This window comes from Camarhynchus parvulus, chromosome 10 (genome assembly GCF_901933205.1).
Source record: "Camarhynchus parvulus chromosome 10, STF_HiC, whole genome shotgun sequence".
NCBI lineage: Eukaryota > Metazoa > Chordata > Aves > Passeriformes > Thraupidae > Camarhynchus > Camarhynchus parvulus.
Window position 1 is genome coordinate 13,476,896 of NC_044580.1, and position 21,824 is coordinate 13,498,719.

General features: G+C 42.4%; 1 protein-coding gene across 1 annotated transcript in view; it reads right to left on the reverse strand.

Moving 5' to 3' along the window:
• The window catches only part of AGBL1 (ATP/GTP binding protein like 1), a 263,509-nt gene that overhangs the window by 72,300 nt on the left and 169,385 nt on the right, over positions 1-21,824 (reverse strand). The window contains 1 exon segment of the mRNA XM_030955469.1: positions 10,087-10,247. Within this exon segment, the coding sequence (XP_030811329.1) occupies positions 10,087-10,247 (161 nt within the window).

The following is a 21,824-nucleotide window of genomic DNA, read 5'->3' on the forward strand; positions in this document are numbered from 1 at the left end:
TAACTGTTAAAGCTTAAAAGGAAGCCATTATAGATTAAATGGTGAATTATGTGCCATAGATAAAGCTCCTGATTAAGTATTTTTACATGGTTAGGGGTATATTTGAAAGTCTAACCAGAAAGCATGCTATTGTTACTATAAAAATGAAATCTGACCTTCCAGAAATTTAAATATGCCTCCAGTTAAATAAGAACAAATACAAATAGGAATGGGAGATGGTCCAGTGGGAGGAAATGGAGAAAAATACCCTGAAACAGAGACAATGAGAATGCTTTTTCTTTCCTCTTACACTGTTCTGAGTCTCTCTCTCCTTGCTGCTCAGCGAGCAGCCCTTGCCCTGGCATGATGACTTCCTTCAGCACTCATGGTCCAGGCAGCAGCTGCCTACACCCTCAGCATCTTCCCAGAGACACAAGAGCAGCAGGAAGTGACAATCTTTCCTAGAGAAAGGAAAGCTCACAAGAGACAGGTGTGGTTTTCCATTTGTTTTGGCCATTTTTGTATCCATTTCTATCCCTATCCAATTCTAGCAGAGCCACAATTTTCCACGGAGTTCTGCTGGTGAATCTTTGCTTCCTTTCCCACTATCCCCATCCCTGTGCACACTGAGACCTTCCAGCACATCACAGGTCCATCTGCACTGTTCCAGCCTGGAATCACCTCTGACATTGCACTGTGACATCAATAAGAAAGTGGCAGTGCTGTGTCCTGGCCTGGTGGGGAAGATCCCTTCACCTGGGCTGCATTGCTAAGTGCTACAGAGTGGCCGTGGCCAGAGACAGAGGGGGCTCCACCAGTGCTGAAAGAGAATTGCTGTACTTGAAAGAGAATTTTCCCTACATTCATAATAGGATCTGGGATGTTAAGCTTGAGTACATTTTTGCTCTGCAGACAAAAAAAAAAAGCAGCTAAGTATTAATTTCATGTGCATCTTCCCCCTCACATCCTTCTACTCTCAACTCCAGCCTAATTCCCGTAAGTTCTTTTTTTACATCACGTTAAGCATACACATCCTAATAAATCCATATGGTTTCTGAGAGAATACAATGAATTCTCAGGGGCTGGAGGGATTGCCTTTCACGTTTGCACCTCTGTGCATCAGCACTCATCCACTCTGGTGCACGTGTGTGCTGGGGCCTGAACAACAACCTGCACGGATTTATCTCCTGTCTCACACAGCTCCTCTGCCTGTCTCTCTGCACAGCACCCAGTGAGGCAGCAAGAGGCAGGGTCTGTGTGTGAGTCACAGCCACAATACACTGAACAGCCAGAGCCTCCGACAGAATATACAATGCAGCTGAGATGTCAGTGGAGGTGGCTTTGGAGTGCTTTAAAATGCTGTTCAAGTGCCAACTTTCACCTGCAAATATGACACTTTGCTCGCCCACCCGCTTTCCTTCCAGGCTATGTGCTCCTCTTATTGCAACTTGACAGCTTTAATTATAAATTTCTCTGCCTTCTCTATCCCCTTAACCATTTAGTCTCTGATTTGTCTGGCTAAGTTTGTGATATGCTCCTGGATAGCAGCTGGACACTGTCACACAGCAGAGGAGACCTGGTCAGACTCTCATTTGCAGGCTGGGCACCAGACCAAAAGGACTTGCAACACTGCATTTACCTCGAGAGCAGAAATCTCTGCTCTTGTTTTCTCTTTGCAGAGAAAGGAGGCAGCAGTGGGGACACAATGAGTCTATGAGGGTTGTTAAACCAAATCCATTTGGGACTCCTTAGCTCTTATTGTCTGAATAATTTATACAGGTACAAACTTCAGGTGAAAAACTGGATTGCACTGGTGGTTTTACAGGGGATTTGGTTCCTTCCAGCCCTGTATTTCACCCATGACAGCAAAACCTACTTCAGACAGTGGCAGTATATGCACTGCTACTCTCAGCACCACCTCCTGCTCTGCAGGACTGGAGCCTCTGATGCTGCTGGTGGCAGGGGAGACATTCTGCTCTCTAGAAGCTCACAGACCACTGGTATTCATTCTGGTTTGCCTCTAAGTTCTGTGATTCTTGGACATCTGAGCCACTGTGCTGGATTCAAGGGGTGAGGAACGCCACATGGTGAAGCCTTTGATAATCCAGGTAATCCAGATCTAAGTCTCTTGTTCCTGTGTTCTATGCCACATGATTAACTCTCCAACACATGGGATAGAAAAGTCCATTTTGATCCTCAGCCAGTCTAATTTTCACCTGCATGATTGTGTTCTTCAAAAAGCTCTGGTGGGAGCTGTGGACAGATTAGGCAGAGGTCAAGTGAAGTGACAATTGCAAAGAAGAGGGGAAAAATACACAACATCCCAAAAAACATGCTTACTTCTAAAGGTTGGAAGTGCATTTCATCTAAGTACCATCCTACTCACTCCTTCCATTGCTTTGCCTGCCTGAAAGAAGCTGCTGTATGAAAAATCTGACTGTTCTCTGGTTTCCACAAGTCTCAAGTTATTTTGGGACTCTGGGAATACCATTTGGAAAATGGTATTCCTAGTGTTCCACAAGGAAACACTAAATAGCCAAGATCCCTGAAACAACCTTAGTGTTTATCTATGGTTCCCCCCCATGAACACACAAGGACTCCCACTACAGGGAGTGCACAGGGATACACTTTTGCATCCATATCCTCTGAATAATGTCAAACAACTGAAAACAAAGAACAGGGATCACCCACAGAGTTTCACTGACAAAGTTTTCTCCTCCTGATCTTGTACCAGAGCTCTAAATCTAATGCAACTGGTGTTCAGCTGCTGCTGCAGTATGGATATAGCCTGTACAGGGCTATATATAGTGCTCTGATCCTGCCTCTTCAGCACTAGACCTGTGACAGGCTCAATCTGAAATCCCACCTCTGCCTGCATTCAAAATGATCAATAGTCTAAACAGACTGATTCTCCCATTACCCTTTGCATCCTCTCAGGAAAAAAAAAATCCAAGCATTTATTCTATTCTGGTGGCAGCAGTGTCCTGGCCTGTATAAAGGCCACCTCAGAGAAAAGAGTGCACCCCTCACAATGCATTGCTTTGGGGAATGCTCCATAAATGGGAACTTCCGAACCCCTGATGGCTCTCTGCTTTATTTTTCTATCTCAGCATGTGAAGGGCCCCAGTGGCTTTCATATTTCAAGTTAGATCTTCAGGGAGAAAGACTGCAGCACAGAAATACAGATGCTCCTAATCAATACCAAAATGTCTAATGCCAGACAGCACCATAGCAATATGCCTCACAGAAAGGGCACTGCAGAGCCCATTTGTTCTGCTGGGTACATACAAGTTCATTATCTGTAGTCCAGTCAGATCTGTGTGAGTATGGTAATTTGAATAACCTCAGCCAGATACAATAGCAAGCAGTGCTTCTGTGCATGTTTGAAGTTCCTCCTATGATCTCTTTCTCTTCCCATTTGCTCTTTTCCTCTCCTTTCTTTCTGCATCTATTTAAATTGCTATTATTAGCTAAAAAAGGATAAATTAATTACCTCTGAAATGAGTATGAATACTTATACCCAGCCTGGCATAGCTGGAGCTGCCATTTGATAGCAGTCAACAGAAGCTGAGCAGCTTGCAAGGCATTTCAGAACAATAATAAAAATCAATAGGAGGAATATAAGGACAGCTCTAGAAAGTGTTAATGAAAAGTTGCTGAATTTCAGCAGCTCACCTGTGAACAGCTACATGAAAGCCTTCTGAATACCAAATACATTCATTATAGGCTGCATTGCTTGGCTGAGCCTCCAAAGAATTCTCTGGGTTTGAATTCTCACAATAACAAAGGAGAGACACAGAGGAGAGCAGGATAAGAGGGATGGAGGAGTGGACAGAAGAAGGTTCACATTTTTATTTTGAAAATAAGATTATCGAGGCATATAAGAACAATAAAATCTAAAATCTGTAATAGATTCAAACTTGAAATCTGAGGGGTTTTTTCCTCTCAATAGCAGAGGCAGCAATTCTTTAGGTCAGACCCTAGGGTGCAAGGAGGTACCACTCTTTTTGAAACATCAGTGTGAAAGATTGCTGGAGAGCATTATAAAACAGTCAGGAGTTAAAGCATTTCCTGAACTGATCCTAAATGGTTACAGCAACATAAGACTGCTCTGAAGCCAAAGCCCAGCTTCAGCCACTCTCACACCTGTCATACTGAATTCATGTTAGACTGTGCTCTCACAAGTGTTTTATGAAATGCATTATAGAAACCCCTTTTGCCCCATGCTCTGCACCAGAGTGACAAAGTGGTGTGGCTTACTTAGGTAAATGCATTCCCAAGCACTTTCCTTTCCAGCATCCAAATACAGAAATACCTCATCCAGAGATGCTCATATAACAGCAGAAATTTCAGATTCCTTTACCAGCAATAAAATTTGTGACTAAGCAAAAAAAATAGAATCAATAAACACCCTCCTCTTCTGAAAGCTGCCACGAGGTATTTAATGTCTACAGATGATCAAGGTTAAAAATGCACCAAATCTTTACTCACAGAAAAATGGAACTTCAGTCAAATAAAAACCTGAATCAAATCTGGTCAAATAATTCCTGCTGTGGTTGATTCTCTAAGGGATGAAAGAGCACTCTCATCTTCAGGAGCTGGGAGGGGATGGGGTGCTGTGCAGGGTGAGCTCCTGGCATGCACCTAAACCCTTGAGCTGCAATTTGCTTCAGGATGTATAACCAAAACAATGTAACACTGACACCCACATTCACCTGTAAGAATAGGAAGAGCCATCCCACCCAGCAGGGGAAGCATTTCCCATTACTGCATGTGGGTATAGAACCACATTTCTGCTATTCAAAGATGCACTAAGGATGCCTCAGATGAAGTGAGCATGCTTTGCTCCAGCTGCATTTCTTCTTGTTTCAACTTTCCCTTTTTTGTTTGCTTCATTTCCACAAAATCACTTTCATTTGATCTGAATCACCTTTTGGCCACACAGTTTAAAAGATGAGTGAAATTGCTCGCACAGCTATAATCAGGGGAAGGTGCATTATAGTGAAAAGATGGGAGATTCAACAGTTCAATACTACCCAGGATCATGATGGTGCATCGATGTGGTATAGAAGAACAGCACGCACATTTCCAAATGACCTGCAAATCCCTCTTGTCAATTCTGGCTTTGCCATCCATACACTGACCAGTCTAACTCTGCTCACTGTATGGAAGATGAAGAGATTACACCTGGACAAAGAAAAAGAAAAATTATTAAGCCTTCTGTTTTTTGATTAATAGCAGAGCTAGATGTATTTACCATCTGGGGTGGAAAGAGATTTGGCTGTACTCAAGAAAGGTAAGAAATGATGAAGAAACACAGGAAATAAATGATGTCTGAGTCAGCAGAAGATGACTTCACAAAAGTCTGTCTCAACACCTGAGATGTCTCATGAACAAATGGCTGCAATTGCTGCAGTGTATGCAGAACATTTCCTAGCACAACCTGGAGGGCAGGGAAAAAAAGAAAATTAAGGAATGTGCCATCAGTTTAAACCACAAGGGAGAAAGAGAGGATACTGGAGAGGGAGGGGATCCCTCCTTGTCTCTCTCCAACCTGCTTTATGTGAACAGCCACTTCCCGTCCTCCTTGTGGTCATGACAAATGTGAAGCTACCTGCACAGCAGTGACTTAAAACTTATTTACTTTTATAGGGAATGAGGCATGACAATTATTATAAAAAACACACAACATCCAAAGTACAAGCTGCATTTCACTTTCCCCACAGAAAGGTTCTGAATGCCAGAATTGACTGTAAGGCATGGTGGGATGCTGGAAACATCAGCAATTCTTCCCAGGGCATGGCAATACCGTCTTATGAGGCCAAGTTTGAAAAAGAGTAGAATAAATTGCTTGTATGAGCACCTGACACATGGCTTTGTTTGTTGAAAGTGGTTGCAAAGCTCAGAAAATTCTCCACATATTTGGCCTTTAATCTTGGCAGAGTGGTCCATAAGATCAAACCTATTCAGTGCTGGTGGAAATACCATTAGTGAAAAGAAAAGCCACAACAACTAAGTCCTTACAGAGGTCTTGTGTAACATGAGGGTGCCTGAATGTGAGAGTCAATACGTGTCCCAGAAGCACAGATTGATAATTAAAAGACCAACTAATGCCTGGAGCAATTTAACCTTTCTTCCTCACATCACACATTGTAGCTCTAATGCATCTTCTGTGCTGCATCTTGTACTTCCTCCGTTTTTGGCAGGTTCCTGAGACAGCTGCCACGTGTTGAAAACAGAGCTGTTAGACCAGCTTCATGGTATCCTGGGACATCATGTGTTTAGGGGAAATATTCCCCTGTCCCATTAGCCACACAGCCCCACTGGTGGAAGTTCAGCCCCTCTTTGTTATTCTCAGAGGTAGCACTGCTTCTGCTGTGAATTTATTCGAAGTGTGGCCCCACTCATGCTTGTGAATGATTCCTTTTGCAGTTGACAATTTAGAGCAAAGAGAGATTGTGGAGTGGGGACAGGAAGAAATTCTTGTCTGTGCACCAAACTGTATTTAGTTAGGTCTGCTAAAGGCTTCTTCCACCTTCCTTTGGCTCATTAGAGACAGCACACTGAGCACAATGGACTTGATGTGGTGTGAGAAATCCCCATTCTCACAGGATGCCTCCTTCAGAGCAGGCACTTCCCTGACAGCTATTACCTGCCTCCAATTTACTGACCACTGGCTCTGACAGAGCTCTATAAAGTGCACAGCAAACAGTTTATTCCAGGGAAGCAGGGTCCAGCCTGCTCCTTTATCCCCCTCACAGCAGTGGTGAGAGAATCAGGCTGCAGCACACCCAGAGCACAGAGAGCCTGAAGAGGAAAATTAAAGGACACAAACAGTTATGAACCTAGACAGGTGAAAATGTTTGCTGTCGGAGGGAGATGCTGAGATGCCAAGTCAGTGCCACGCAGAGCAGACACCAGGGCAAAGAGAGACAAATGCAGGACATGAACTGCAGGGATTTCACAACAGAAGAGATCTCTGCCTCCACAGCTTTTGATCTCTGTACCTTTGCAATGAGACATTTCATCTGGGAGTCAGCTTTATCCAGTGCTGGATTAACTTCTTGTTCCACAGCTTGACCTGTCACCCAGAGTATTACAGAGATGGGCACTTGGAAACCCATACACAGAAAACACATTAGATTGAGATAGATGTATTTAACATCACCACTGTGCAATACATCACACTGCTCACAGCTTAATTTCAGCTTGATTTCCACAAAACAAAACCCTAACAACCAAGAAAAGCTCGTGTTTTCATCCAGGCTGAACAACAATAACTTTTTCTTTTGATTTTGGTGAATACTGCTATGGAAAGCTTCACACATATTTGTATCTCTTTCTAGACTCATCAGCAGGACAGTCTTTGGGACACATTTTCCTTTGCCAGAAAACATTAGCTACAGTAAAAGCTATTGCCTCCCACTTAAATATCTGTCATGCATATCATTTCCTGGGACCAGGACACTGCAGACTTCTGGAACAGGGATAGCTTGAAAGCTGTTCAAAACACACTGCTGTTAACTATTTAAAGCATTTAAGAAAAAAAATTTACCAAGTGACCACCCAGAACGTTTTCTGTTTTACACCTGAAGGATCCCTAAATCTGATTTTGCTTTGGCAAAGTACACAGAAATGTGGGTATTTTTATTCATACCTACTCACACTTTCTGAGGAAAAGTATAGAAAGCATGTAAGGATACTGTGCATTTTTCTGGAAAGCACACAGGAAAACAGAGCTAATTTTAAGCTACAAACATTTCACTCAAACCCACAGAGGAGGGTCTATCCTAGGAAGCAGCAGGGTATAATTTCCATTGATGTCATGATATACCAGCACTAAAGCTGCAAGGTTTTGTTGTTACCTCTCAGAACTAGATTAGACTTAATATTTACAGATTAATATTAGACTGAGTGTCACCCCTCAGCTTCCTCCAGAGAAATGTTTTGATAAAGAAAAATTTATTTATTTTTTTTCAAAACCTGTGAGTAGAGAGAGCATGTAGAAATAGTCGCCCTCCTGTCTGTATCAGTGAGCCTTCTGTATTCTGCATTCTTCCATTGGTTCCAATATTCCCACTAAAACCAAACCATGGAATTCTCTCGGCTAGGCTCAGAGAAACATGGGAGGAAAGTACTAATTTTCTGAATCAGAATCAATATGCTGCACAATCATTTTCCATGAATTATTTATTCTTAAAGAGAATATGTTAGCAAACACTTTGGTCCCTGCATCTCCCTTCACATAGCATTTGCAACCAGCTCCTGCAATGTGACACCTCTGGGTAGGATTATCAATTCAGCTGCTTACCTGGTCTGCAAATAGTAACAAATTACATCCAAGCTACTAAAATTTCACAAACTTGCAATTACACCCAGTGAAGTGAAAATTAACAACTACCTATGAATTGCCTTTTAGCAATGACATTCATTCCTGGATGCCACGGAGTGCTCGCTACTGCTGGGCAAACTTGAAGAGGGAGAAGACTTTTCTTTCAGCTACTGAGGACACTTGGGAGTTTTACAAAGTAAGAGAACTTTTATTTTTTGTTAACTTCTTTAAAAATATTTGTCACTAGAGATCTTCCTTCTGTACTGATCAACTACCACACAGTATAGGATAAACAGAATGAATTCCAGTTAATGTAAAGTCAGCTAAAGGAAAAAGTAACAGAAGGCTACAAAGATCAGAGAAAATGCTCACTGAGTTACTGTGACCAGATGGCTTTTTGTCAATGTTTGAGAGAAGTCAGGGTTTGATGTTTTTCTTCCACTACATTATTTTCATGCAAAGGCATTTCTAGCTCCAGTTCAAAAGTTTGATTTATATCCCAAAACCATCCACCTAGCCAGGCTCCAGCAGCTCTCTCTAATGACATAGCAATGATTTTTTGGATGGCTGTCCACAACATGGATGGTGTGTAGCATCCACCTTAATTGCTTCATTTATATGTTCACACTACAAGTGAGCACATCTAATCCAAAGGAATGTCTCTACATTTTATCCCTCTTTTTAAACAGTCCCTCATAAACACTTAAAACTGTGAACAAGCTTGCAAGAATGGGTTTTGGCATGAGGAACAGGTGGTGCTAGTGTTGGGTAAATGTTCCTGCAGGGGAGAGACTGGAAGTCTGCTATAAATTACAGGGGTATTTCTGCAACTGAAAAACTTGATGCTCATTGATGAAGCTGAGAGAGCTCTTTGATGACAAAGCCATCGGGGAACTTCAAATCATGTCACATCACTAAGTCTTCTTTCTCCATGTGTCTTGGAAAAACATTCTTGCAAACATATGTGATGCACATAGCACTAACAAGTGATGATGGCCTAGAGAAATTATGTATTTCTGCTTCATCACAAATTCAAGCTGAATAGTCTCATACTCAGACACTTTTCAGGTCAAATTCCTCTTGTATTTATAATGGGGCAAACTCACTTAAATACCTCCCACTGAACATAGGAAGCAAGTAAATTAATTTTGCAATTTGGAAAAACATGTCCTAAATAAGCAGCGGGATCAGAACTTCTTTCTGTCCATCAAAAAGTCATAAATCTATGCTCTAAATGACTGAAGGACTCCATGCAGTGAGGAAAAGAATTTATAGGAATATACTTGCAGTATGAGGTCCAGAATTTCTAAATCTTGCTATCAATGTCCTTTTATAATCTGCAATACTTGTTCCCTACAGTGCAGCACTTAGATAATGCCTTTCTTCTAAGAGATCCTCTCCATGGAGGCTCTGAGCTGGACAGAACCCCATGTGACAGTGAGCAGGAAAATGCTTCCTGCTGATGAATTTTTCTGGGGCAGTACTATCCCCATCTTCCAGTGAGTTTTGATAGGAAAATGGAAAATCACTGGAAAACAGAGAACAGGTACTTCTCTTTTACCTTTTTTCTCCACATGGATGGCTGCAGGGCACAGACCCACTGTTTCAGTAGTTTATTTATTTACATCTCAATTCCAATTGCTCTCCATACACTGCAGCTTCCAAAATACAAATCTCAGCCATAAGGAGAGTCCATTTCTGCAGATTTAAACCCAAAACATGCCCCACCAACTGCATTCCCACAGCAGAGCCCTCTGGATACAACAGTCACTGACCTTTGTGCCCTGTCTGTGATCTCCTCCTCCAGGTCCAGCAGGAGTGCTGCCTGAGCCATCAGCTCCTTGCTGCAGGGCAGGGATTTGAGGTGCAGAATCAGCAAACCAAGGCAGAACTTGCTTCCCATCTCCTCCAGCTCCTGAGTTCCCAGCTGCAGGCCCTGATGGAGGGAAGCACAAGGTTTCATGATTCCTGCATATGGAAGTTTCCCCTACAGAATCATTTGTAAATTAATTAACAGCACATGGCCTACAGAAGCTATCCTAAAATAGCCTCTGTTTTACAGCAGGGGAAACAGAGGCAAATAGTTTAAAGGTCTCAAATAAATTTTCAGAAGTCGTTGTAAGAATTAGACTTAAGAATTGGGCCCCAGGAGAATCTGACAGTAAATCCACTTTTAGAAATCATCCAGTTTTTCTTTTTCTCTCTAGAGGAGCTGTCTACCTAAGTAATGGGGGAAAAAAATAAGTTCTGTGATTGTAAACATTAGGCAGTGGCAAAGATGGAAAAGGGAACCGGACAAGGGGAGAAAAGAGAGGAGGAGATCTTTAACAAGTTATGAATTGTTTTTTAAGAAAATCAATTGCAAAGTAATTGCAAAATAACATACACCTCCAAGGAATTTCTCAGTCTGTTAAAAGCTAGTGGCACAAACAGGGTTTGGATTATCAACTACATCTTTCACAAGAGGAACTCTCCAAGCTGTGGATCCTTGCTGGTTGTGAATAGTCTGTGTTTGTTTTTACACCAAGGGCCTGCATCAGAGTAAGTCAGTGTAATTGATGGCAGTTTCATGCTTCTGGTGAGAGGAGGGCAGGAGACAAACAGAGCTGAGATAAACCAGAAAGAAACTAAAACTGCAGAGTCCCTCATCTTTGGCACTTAGAGACTGCATCACCCATCAGGGGCTGGACCAGCTGCTGCCTCTGCCAATAACAGCCCTGTGTGGTGTTGCAGCAAAAAACATCTCTGCAGCCAAGCTTCTGAGAGACTTCCAGCTCCATTCCAGGCTGTTTCCTTAGCAACTCTCAGGAGTCCAGAATAAGCCCTGGCCCTAAGCATGGTGTGAGCTGCACATCACTCTCCACTAGATATTTGTTAGTGAGCATCTCATGGGTGCTGAACATATTATAATTTATATTATAAAACATAATGTGTTCAGTAATCCATGACAGGGGACAGAGCTCTGCTCTTTTCCTAGATAAAGTTATATTTGTAAAATGCTTTGGGATCCTGGGGTCTGAGCACCTCTGTATAGCTGGAAGATTATTTCTGAGCCAAAAGCACACAGGTGGATGGAAGAAAGAAGAGATTTCACACATAAATGTGTGCAGCACTCCTGAGGAGTTTTTCAGTGCATTTTTGTTAGAGGACAGAAACTATTTGCACAGCACCACTATAACTTCCTCTCTAGCAGGTCCAGCACATGTAAATATCATTTGGCATAAAAACCTCCCTCTCTGATCTCATTTCCCTATGGACAAGATATTGTAATTCTGTTTCTTTTCTGAGGCCCTATGAGCAAAGCATGAATCCATAGTTATGATGAACATAATCCAGAACTCAAACATGTTCTGAGTGGCTGGACAAGGAAGGACCTGCTCAGAAAAGCACACTCAATCTGAGGGAACAGCCTCAGTGCTAGGCAGGGTCTAGGGCCCCAGGAAAACGGACTTTTGGCCTCTGAACATTCTCTTAATGTTTAGCATGGTGGTTAAGTGTCTAACTTCATTTCTACTCTCCTCTTATTCACCTCTACTGCAAGATTTGCCAAGCAAGACAGGGCCACAAAAAAAAGTTTAGTAATAATTTATAAGAAAAACAAAAATATAGGGAAAAGTTTATGGGAACTCAGGGTTATTAACACAAAACAACAAGAATGCTCAGCAGCTCTAAACAGAGTCCTAAATGTTTTATTATTTTACTTTAAAAGACTGAAGATATTGTAGTGTGGCAGAGTTACAACCAGCAGGCAGAAGTGGTGACATTTCAGAGAAAAAAGATGTCATTTCCACAGCAAGAGAGTTATTTTCTCAGGGGCAAAAAATACAAAGAACATCTCGAGGCTTTCCCTGGGGTGCATCTCAGGGTCTTGCTTCCAAGATTAAGGCAACATACTAAACAGCTATCAAGGAGATGCAAACAGTGCCTGAGCTGAAACTCAGCTTGTGGCTTTATGACTCCCTAGAGCTTTACTCAGGATATGGAGAGGCCTTAAGAAACTATGAGCAAAACAATAATAATAATGATATTAACACTATAACACATCTCAGAAGCCTGAGACAGTAACTGTTCGTGCACTGAAGTCAGCTGCTGGATGATGCACCCATATTGCTTTGATGTTAGACAGCTCAGGAGTAACAGCTAGAGACTCAGCCAGAGGATTGCCTGTTAGCATACTTTATTCACCTCAAACATGGACATCTATTTATTTTAACTCAGCCAATTTTCTCTCTCCTTTCTTCCTCCCTCAGCAGAGGGAGGAAGGAGCTGGAGGTGCAGAGCAGGACTGCCATTAAACTGAAGCTGAGGACAGAGCTGACGTGTTGAAATAATGTTATTGATGGCATCTGCCAGCAATGCCAGGACCTGGTGTAGTGGTTAATAATCAGTCCCACCTGCAGTACTGAAAGGGAAGCCTGACTTCCAGGCATTTCCCTTGCAGCCATGTGACACAGCCAGCTGCAAAAATTTTGAGATTGTGCTTACAACTCAGACTTATGAAAATATCCTAAAAGAAAGAAGAAAGGTAGAAAGGTAGAAATGATGCAGTCTGGTTTGGTTGAGGAGCTGGTAGGAAGCACAGCTCCATGGCAGGGAAGCCGTCTGGGTGTTACCAAGTGACAACACACGGTCTGTTTGTCACAGCTGTACAGGAGGAAGCTGCTCTGCCTGCGAAGCACCTCCCCTGCAGTGTCCTGCCAGCCTGGATTCTCAGTGACCCCATCTTCTTCTCTGGCACAGGGCTTTGTCCCCTGCTCTGGTCACATCTGTGTGACCAGTGGAGCATGGTGCAACACCTCCCATGCCAAAAGGACCCAGGTGAATTCTGAAGGAGGAAGCAGCACCCCGGCACCAGAAAGCTGCAGATAAGCTCATCAGTCCTAATTAGTCCAGCCTCAGAAACACGCTAAAACCCTACTTTAATGATCAGCTCAAAGCTCCACACAGGTTTTGCTCTCCATTACATCAAAGCACCAGTCTGGACCAGCTTCAGCTTGATGCGCCAGATTCCTCTGCACAATGCAAATTGGTCCCTTGGGCTCTGTCATGCAATAATCTTCTGCAGATATCATGTTAAGGGATAACAGGTTAATTGTTTCCTGGCTATTATAGAGAGTAATGGAGCTGAAAAACTTTTCTTAAACCCTTTTCACACTTTTATACTGCAACAAACAGAATGGGAAGAGGTGATGCCTAATAATAGCCTGAGTTCAAATTATTTTCCACTGTAATACAAAACAGGGGAACAAAAATAAAAGACTTATCATTTGGCCTCAACACTGTCAATACAAATTTTCCTAAACAAAATGGATCAAATTGTATTGGAAAACCAGTTCGTTCATGCTCAGCACTGATGCATCAAATGAATACCCACAACTAAATATTTCCAATATCTCTCAGCTTGCCCTCAAAATACTTCCCAGGCTAAATGGCACTGTAATGGAAAAACTTTATTATTCATTACTCATGTGCTTTAAATACTCCAGGAGACAAAGACAGTGATAGTTTTGTATCACAGATATTGTTGAAGGAGGTGGAAAGACTCCAGGAGTTAAATTAGAGATTTCTCCACAAGGGTAATGAGAATTACAGTAAAATTAGAGCTGGGAGATACTAATAAATACAAGTAGAGAGAAAATTTCAGAGGAATCAATTTTTTCCTGAAAGGGATTTTTGACATTCAGCACAGCCCCATCAGTGGCCTCTCCTGGCTTTAGGTCACTGTTCAGTCCTTGGGGCAACAGCTTTTCCCTGCAAACCCACTTCCAGTCAACACATATACACACCCACTTACAGAATATTCCCTGCATCTCAACAGCTTTACACATGCACAATGGCTATGCCCTCAGGCCGGGTATAAATAAATTGACAGTCTGCTTTCTCACTAATTCCATCAGTGAGCTCTCCCTCGGAATACTAATCAAAACCATGTGGAAGCTCTAGAGGACAAACTTAGGGAGCTGAATGAAACATTTGGTGCCTGGTGTCTGCAGCCTTAATTTTAGCTTGAGCCAGCCCTGAAGGTTACTGTACTTTCAACCCCTGTGAATGAAAATACACAGACACCTGCTGGGGACCTGGCTATTTGGACAACTAGGACAGCAGGGAATAACCCAGGTTTTCTCATGCCCCAGAGATCCCTCAGCAGCAGGAATGGTATGCAAAACAGATGAAGTGGAAGGGATGGGAATTTGGGCCAAAACATATCAAGAGGATTAAGCGAGTGGAAAAGGCTGAAGATGCAAGGGAAAAAAATAAAACAGGCTAGCAGGAATTTCTAGAAAGATGAGAGAGACTGGAGTCAGAGACAGGAGATAAAAGGGTGGGAGAGATAAAAGGGTGAGAAAGAAGAAAGAGTTGTTGAGGTCAATGGATGCTGATACAGAGGAACGGTAACAAGAAGAAAGCTAATGGCAACCTTGACCACCCTGGCACCCTTGGGGAAGTTGCCTTGCTCTGCACATCTGTCCTCATTACATCTGGTGCTCTGTCCTCATTACATCTGGTGCTCTGCCCACACAGTGAGGAGAAAAGTCCTGACTTGCTTTGAATCTCCTCACAAAACTTCTGCTGAGCTCAGCTGGTGTTTCAGCTCAGCAAACTTCAACAGCACAGAAGTAATTATTGTTTTAATCATTCAAATGGGCTCTTTTACTATTAAAAGGTATGTATGTCACAGGCAGCACTGCTCAAGGACCAAACTGAACGGGAAGATGAAATATCTTCTTCCAATCTGCTGGAGAAAGAGTCCTGGACAAACTGCTCATAGAAGAACTGGGGATTTAACAAACAGAACTTGTTGCCAATTTCTCTAGAAAAAACAGTTATTTAGGTTATGAAGTCTCCAGCTCTACTGTGGGGAAAGGTATTTTCCTTCTTTCCATTGACTAGCTATTTGTCTGACATTTCCAGACATTTCCCTCACAGTATTTCCACAGATGTTTCCCTCCACTCTTTTCTCCCTCCCAAATTTCTTCTCCTTCTCTGTTCCTTCCTCAGCATCTTTTGTCTTTCCCTAACCATCTCCCATGAATGACTCAGTATATGGCAAGTTCATCATGTGTTGGAGGAGCCAAATTTTATTAGTGTTGCACCAGAGCTCTCTTTTATCTTGGCCACTCTGCTGCAACACTGCTACTAATGTTTTATGCCAACAATTTGCAAGCTTACATAGGATGGAGACAGGGGTGGATTTAACTTCCCATCTCCTCAAAGACTGCATACACACACTGAGGTAGTAGTTGGACAGGGAATAGCACAATAACTTTTTTGGTTTGGGCTTGTTTGTTTCTTTGTTTGGGTGTTATTTTGCTTGCTTGTTTTTCTGGTTTGTTTTTTGCTTTTTTTTTGTGTGGGCCATAATTGTGATGGGTGGTCATGTCAGGAACAAAAAAGAGAATGACAAATGAGGATATTTTCCACCTATGCAGACAAACCATGTAGAAAGATGCTATTCTTTGCAGAGTTCTTGCTTTCCAATAAAATTGAGTAGTACATTGGTTTTCTGTCTCATTCATTTCCTTGTGACATGCTGGGGACGTATTTTAGGCCCTGGATGAACCTGGACTAAGCTTATCCCTCTCTGCAGACACTGAACAATCTTTCTCCTTGTCCCACAATGTCTTTTCAAACAGAGCTGAAGAGGCTGAGTGAAGGCCAGGTCACAGCTAAACATTTTAGTGGAATCTGCACTGTTTCACAGTAACAGGATCAGGAGTGCCTCAAGTTCCTATCTGAGGGCTGCAGACAGTTCTGGGGAGGAGAAGCCTCCCTCTACAATCCAATGAAGATGTGACAGTCCAGAGAGCAATATTTTGACTGTACACCTAACCAATGCCATAGGCAATGCCATTATTTTAAATAATAACGATAATTTAAAAACAAACAAACAAACACACAGGAAAAAAAAGCTAAAAACCCTAACATGCTAATTTCCAAAGAAAAACCTGAATTCTGCTCCAGGACACTTAAGCTGCCAAGAAACAGAACTAGGGACTGCTCAAGTCACACAGGAATTCTGAGGCAATGCAAGGAAATAAAGCAATTACCAGTTACTGGAGGCTATCAAGTGCTTTGTTCCAGAAAGCACATTTCTTCCCCATGCTCCCAGTTTTTCCAACAGGCTAACTGGTATCTGATGGTGCCTTGAAGTCTCACCATGACCTCCTCTCACATATGTTCCTTTCCCTACTATCTGAACTCTGTGGAGCATGGAACAAGTCACAGACAGGTTATAGCCTGAGGTATCTGGAGATTAAGAGTGAGGTGGGGTTATGTCTCAGAATCTGTGTCAAATGAATTAGCTTTTAAAAGCAGTTCAGGAAAGCAGGAAGCTGAAATTTTTCAAGTCCTAAATTGGCAGCCTAATCCCTGGATGACTTTTCTTCCCCTCTTATTCCACTTAAAAGTTTGCCTCTATAAATAATTCTGATGTACAGAAAAGTAAGCAGACTCTTGGCCCACCCAAGCCTTTTCATCAGCTATGAATTTACCCAGTTTGGCCATATTTCATCATGGGTGTAAAATAATTTTCTAATCCTGGCTGGTGATCATCACATGCCTTGGAAAAAATGATTTATGATACTTATCCTGGCTAATGTAAATGTAGATGCTACTCAAAGTGTCAAACCCACTTTAAAAAATCTCAGTAAGGCATTTGTCTTCATAATGCCATTCACAGTGGGGATCCCCAGGTTAATTATGTGTTATACAAAGAGTCAATTGTTGCATCTTAATTTCATGGAATGGTGATGCACATTTTTATTATATTACACCACACTCTGTTGTTTATCCGCATGGTTTTCTATAGTGCATTCTACCCTTTCCCAGATGAAAATATTTATTGACCAAAATGACACAGCAAGGTTAGTGTGCTTTCATTCCCCATCCAAAATGAGACACCAGGACCATGGAACCTTTCACTTTTGCACCAACACAGGGACAGGGGCTCTAGGACAGGTTTAGTGAAATCCATCACAGCACGACTCAGACAACAGCCCAGCTGCTCCAGCGTGACGCCCCACATTATCTCCATCCCTCTGCTGCCACACTAGATCATCGTGGAGTCTAACAAACCACTGAAAGTGTGTCTTGGCCTGGCAGCAATGTCAGGTAGAGGAGAGCCCTGTGAGGTGGGTTCTGCTCCCTCCTGTGCTGCCTCCAAGCACCCCCAGCGCAGCAGAGCCCCCCCAGCCTGTGCTCACTGTTCCCGCTGCTGCGCTGCTGAGCTTTACTCCTTCCCTCTGTAATCCAGCAGCTCCAGGATCCCCGATGCTTTCCCTGTACTGAAGCTGCCTTCCAGGCCACTAAACACTTTCATCTGTTCCCTCCAGCCCGTGTGTATCACTGCTTTGTCTCTCACAAAGGAATGACCCATAACACACGCAGTACTCCACGGGAGGTGTTACACGCTGGTCTGCAGGGATATTAGAACATCTTCCAAGGCTCCCTGTTTCTGAACACACACAGGCATATTACTCACTTTTTTTCTTTATTGCTGCTGCCTCACATGGCACAGACATCTTTATCAAGCTGTCTTTGTAATAGCTACTTGTGTTTTCCTGAATGGTGAGAGCTAATTCAGAGCCCAGCCATGTGTCTGAATGCTTTAAACTCTTCCTTCAAACATGCTGCACCCTGCCACTGCCTATGTTTCATCTTCCATTCTAGTACCCACAATCTTTCAGCCCTTCTTCCCACGGTATAATTTGCATCAGCTGCTAGCAGCAGATCTTATTATCTTATTTTCTCCTTGCCTTCCAGTAATTCAAATTAGAAATACTGACCAGCACCAATTCACAGAGTGGTAAATGGATTCACCTTACATTTCTTTCCATCCCAGAGTTGCCTTATCCTACCCACTTTTCCCAGCCTTTTAACTAGGTTTTGACTACACACAGACCCTTTTATTTCTCACTCCATAACTCCCAAAATTTCTTGATTTTTTTTTCTTCTTGTGGGATCCTCTCCTTTCACCAGCTGTGACTCATCTGGGATGCCCACTGATACCATTCTGCATGAAAATTAGCCTAGGTTCACCTTTGAAAGCCATGAATGAAACTTTATATACTAATTTCTCATTTGTCCTCTAGCTCCTGTACTTCTTTAAAAAAATAAAAATCATATAATCAAGGCCCTATCCATTCTATTAATACTCTCAATCATCGGGTTTCCTTATCCTGCTGTTAGTCCAGGTCCTGCGGTTGTGTTAATGGTGGCTCTCTCATGGCATCAGATAAGGTTTTAAACATAAGGAATCAATGATTATTTACCTTGTTGAACCTGGTTTAGACAGTCAACTGCTGAGTCTGCTGGCCAGTTTTAAAGATTTCTTTTTAGTAGTTCAATTTCTTAATTTCCTTACAACTCCTACAGGAAAAAAACCTGGGCTTCACTTAATTCTGTGAGTTACAACCTTAATCAAATATCAAATAACAGAGCAGACAACGTGCAAGCACTGATTTGTGTACAAAGCAGCCAGCATGGTCCCACAGCATCCTGCTCTGTTCCATTCCTGGCTGCCTGCAGGCTCTGCCAGGGAACTGTGGCTCCAGAATGCATCCAAACATCAGCCTACACCAACTCTTATTGTTCCAGAGCCTTATTGTTTTCCAAATCACACCTTGATGCATAAAAGCTTACTTCATTCTTCCAGGTCTAGGTCTGCTCTCCACAAAATCCCTTATATCCTTCTGCCAATGGCCTCAGAGCAGAGTTTCCACCTGAGGATGGCTTTTCTGGGCACATCAGATGGCACATGACAGCTTCCACGGTGGGATAATTACATGCCCATGTCCAGAAGAGATTATCCTGAGGTCCTCTGTGTGTTGGTCTCCTTAAAAGCTTACTTTAAATAGGCCTTCACAGGTGAGAGGTAAGGACACAGACCAATCCACAGCCCTGCACCTTCCTCTCCCATTTCAGCTTTCATTACTGTAACCTTTCATGCCTTCTATATCCATCCCCTTATTCTGATACATGTCAAGAGCTACCTGAGACTTTTTCCCTAAATTATAAATGGCTCCCCCAGGCTAATTTCTTTTTTTCCATATCACAAATTCTCTTTGGTCAACTTCAGCAAACACCATCAAAGCCAGCCTTCCCACCTATCCCTCCCTACAACCTCAGCATCAGTGACAGGAAGCAACTATGATTCTAAAATTTATTGTATTAGCACTTCTAAAACAACAAAGGAGGCATTGATTTTCCAAGCCAAAGGCACATGGGAAAGCACAAAAAGCCTCTCTGCCCAGCTCAGATCAGAGGAAAGAGACACTGCAGAGGAGAGGGCTTCCCTCAGCCTGGTGCCTGCTCCCTTTGAAGAGGGAGGATGGAAGTACAAGCAAGGAGCTGGCTGGCTGTTCTCTTACAGGTGTCAGTGTAATCATTCTGACACAGGACCCTTCTTGCTACTTGTCACATTTAACAGAGAAATGGACAATAACAGGGAAAATATGACCCTTTTTTTTCCTTTCTTTCTTTTGAATACTCTATACGAGTCACCTGGAGAATGGCTGATAACACCGAGGGTAATTCAGGCAAAAGTACTGCAGGACCCTCTGTGATGTCTGCTCTGATTTAATATAGGTTCACAAAATGAACATGTAATACAATAACACCACAGAAAGTTACAGAATACATAAGAAAGCTGGGTCAGAGGTAGATTTCACCAGACAGCCCAAGGGTAAGCTACTAATCATTGCATTCAGAGGCTGGGTTAGGAAGGACATCCTGCAATCAGTCCCAGGGATGTGATATCCACAGTCAGAAATCAGAGATCAAGAAGGTTCTTTCAGGTGAACCAGCTGCCAGTAACCACTAACAAGGGTTTGCAGGCCTGCAGAGCCCAAAGGTTCATTTCATCAGAGCCCACTTGTCCAGTGGCACAAACTAAACTGAGAGCCATTAAGATACACATGTTGGATATTTATACCTTAAATTTCACTGGAAAAAAATATTACTAAAAGGAAAGCAAAAAATGAGGACCAAAAAAAAGCTTCTAATTTTATTACAGAAGATAGGATCTTGTGATGCTTGTCCATGAGGAGCTGACCTGGAGCATGGAGATGATTTCAGATATTTGGACATATTTACCAAGGAGAACACGGGTCAGAACTGGCAGCTGGATGCAAACTTTTGCAAACCACCTGTCAGTATTTTCCCTTCTATAATCCTAGCAGCACAGCGTCAGTTTAATACCTGCATACTCTGTGTTTTAGGAGAGACAGAGACAAAGAAAGTCTTTGAAGACTGTGAGGAACAGACTGAAGAAAGGCAGACAAGTTCAGAGACACAGAGCTATGGTGAGGAGAGGCAACTATCTCAAGTGGGGTAACCGATGTGACCCCCAAAACAGCACATGTTGCCCCTTGTTCTGCCATGAACATGTCCACATTGACTTTTCCAGAGATGGACACCAGAAATAAGCAAATGGAAGGCAGCTGGCAAATGTTTCACCCAGAGAGAGCATCAGGTGAGAAGCACACAGGACTTGTAAAAACAAGTTTCTGAGTCTTTGAAAATCTACTGGCCATTCACAGCAAAGCAGACAAACATTTATCAGCAGAGGAGAGGCTGACTCCAGATTATAGGCTCTCAGGATTTTTCATCTTGCTGATGTACTACCTGAGAAAATTTGCATAAGAACACGCTGCCTTTTTCTTAGGAGTCCTTTTATGATTTCTACTGAAAATGATAATCCTCTGTTTGTGACATTGCAATCATTTCTATTACAATCAAGTGTTCTGTCCAAAAGGAGGATTACTGCTTCACTTTGGAAAGGGTATGGACTTTCAGAGGAGCTAAGGAAATTTTCCCAAGAAAATGACCTTGGTAAGAGAGAACAGAGAAGACAAAGATATAAAAACAACTCTATATATGATCAGAACTGCCTCTTCCAAGAGACATCTGAAGCCCTCTAAGTTCACAAAACCTGATATTCCTAGAGATGAGGAGATGGAGACAATGGAGACAGAAAAAAGCATGAAGACATTCCTCTGTACTGTGCTATTCCAACATTCTCTCAGGTTTTTTCTTTGACAAGCTATTAATGTTTTAAAACTAAACATCACAGAGACATATAGAAAACCCAGAGCAGTTTTCAACTCCATCCTTTCAGCAGTGTCCTGTGGGGAGGAGCATCGCTGCACATGGTGCTGAATGTCAAACAACTCACTTAAACCTGTGCCTCCGGCAGCTGCTCAGAAATCCACAGAACAAACAGTTAAGAAAAAGGGGAAAGGGAAAAAAAAAAAAACTTTGTTTTTCTGCCTTTTTTTTTTCCCTCAAGAACATAATTTAGCACGACTTTCCACAGAATAATTTGCATGGGATTACCCACAATGCACTGCATTATGGTAATACATTTCAGCCTCTGATGCATATTAGACTGACAGTGCTAAGAATCTGTTAAAGGAAAAATAAATGATACAGGATAAATGATGATGTAAGACAGGACAGTAAACATTCCACACTTGTGTAATCTGCCAAATTTCAGTCTAAAACTGGCCTAAGA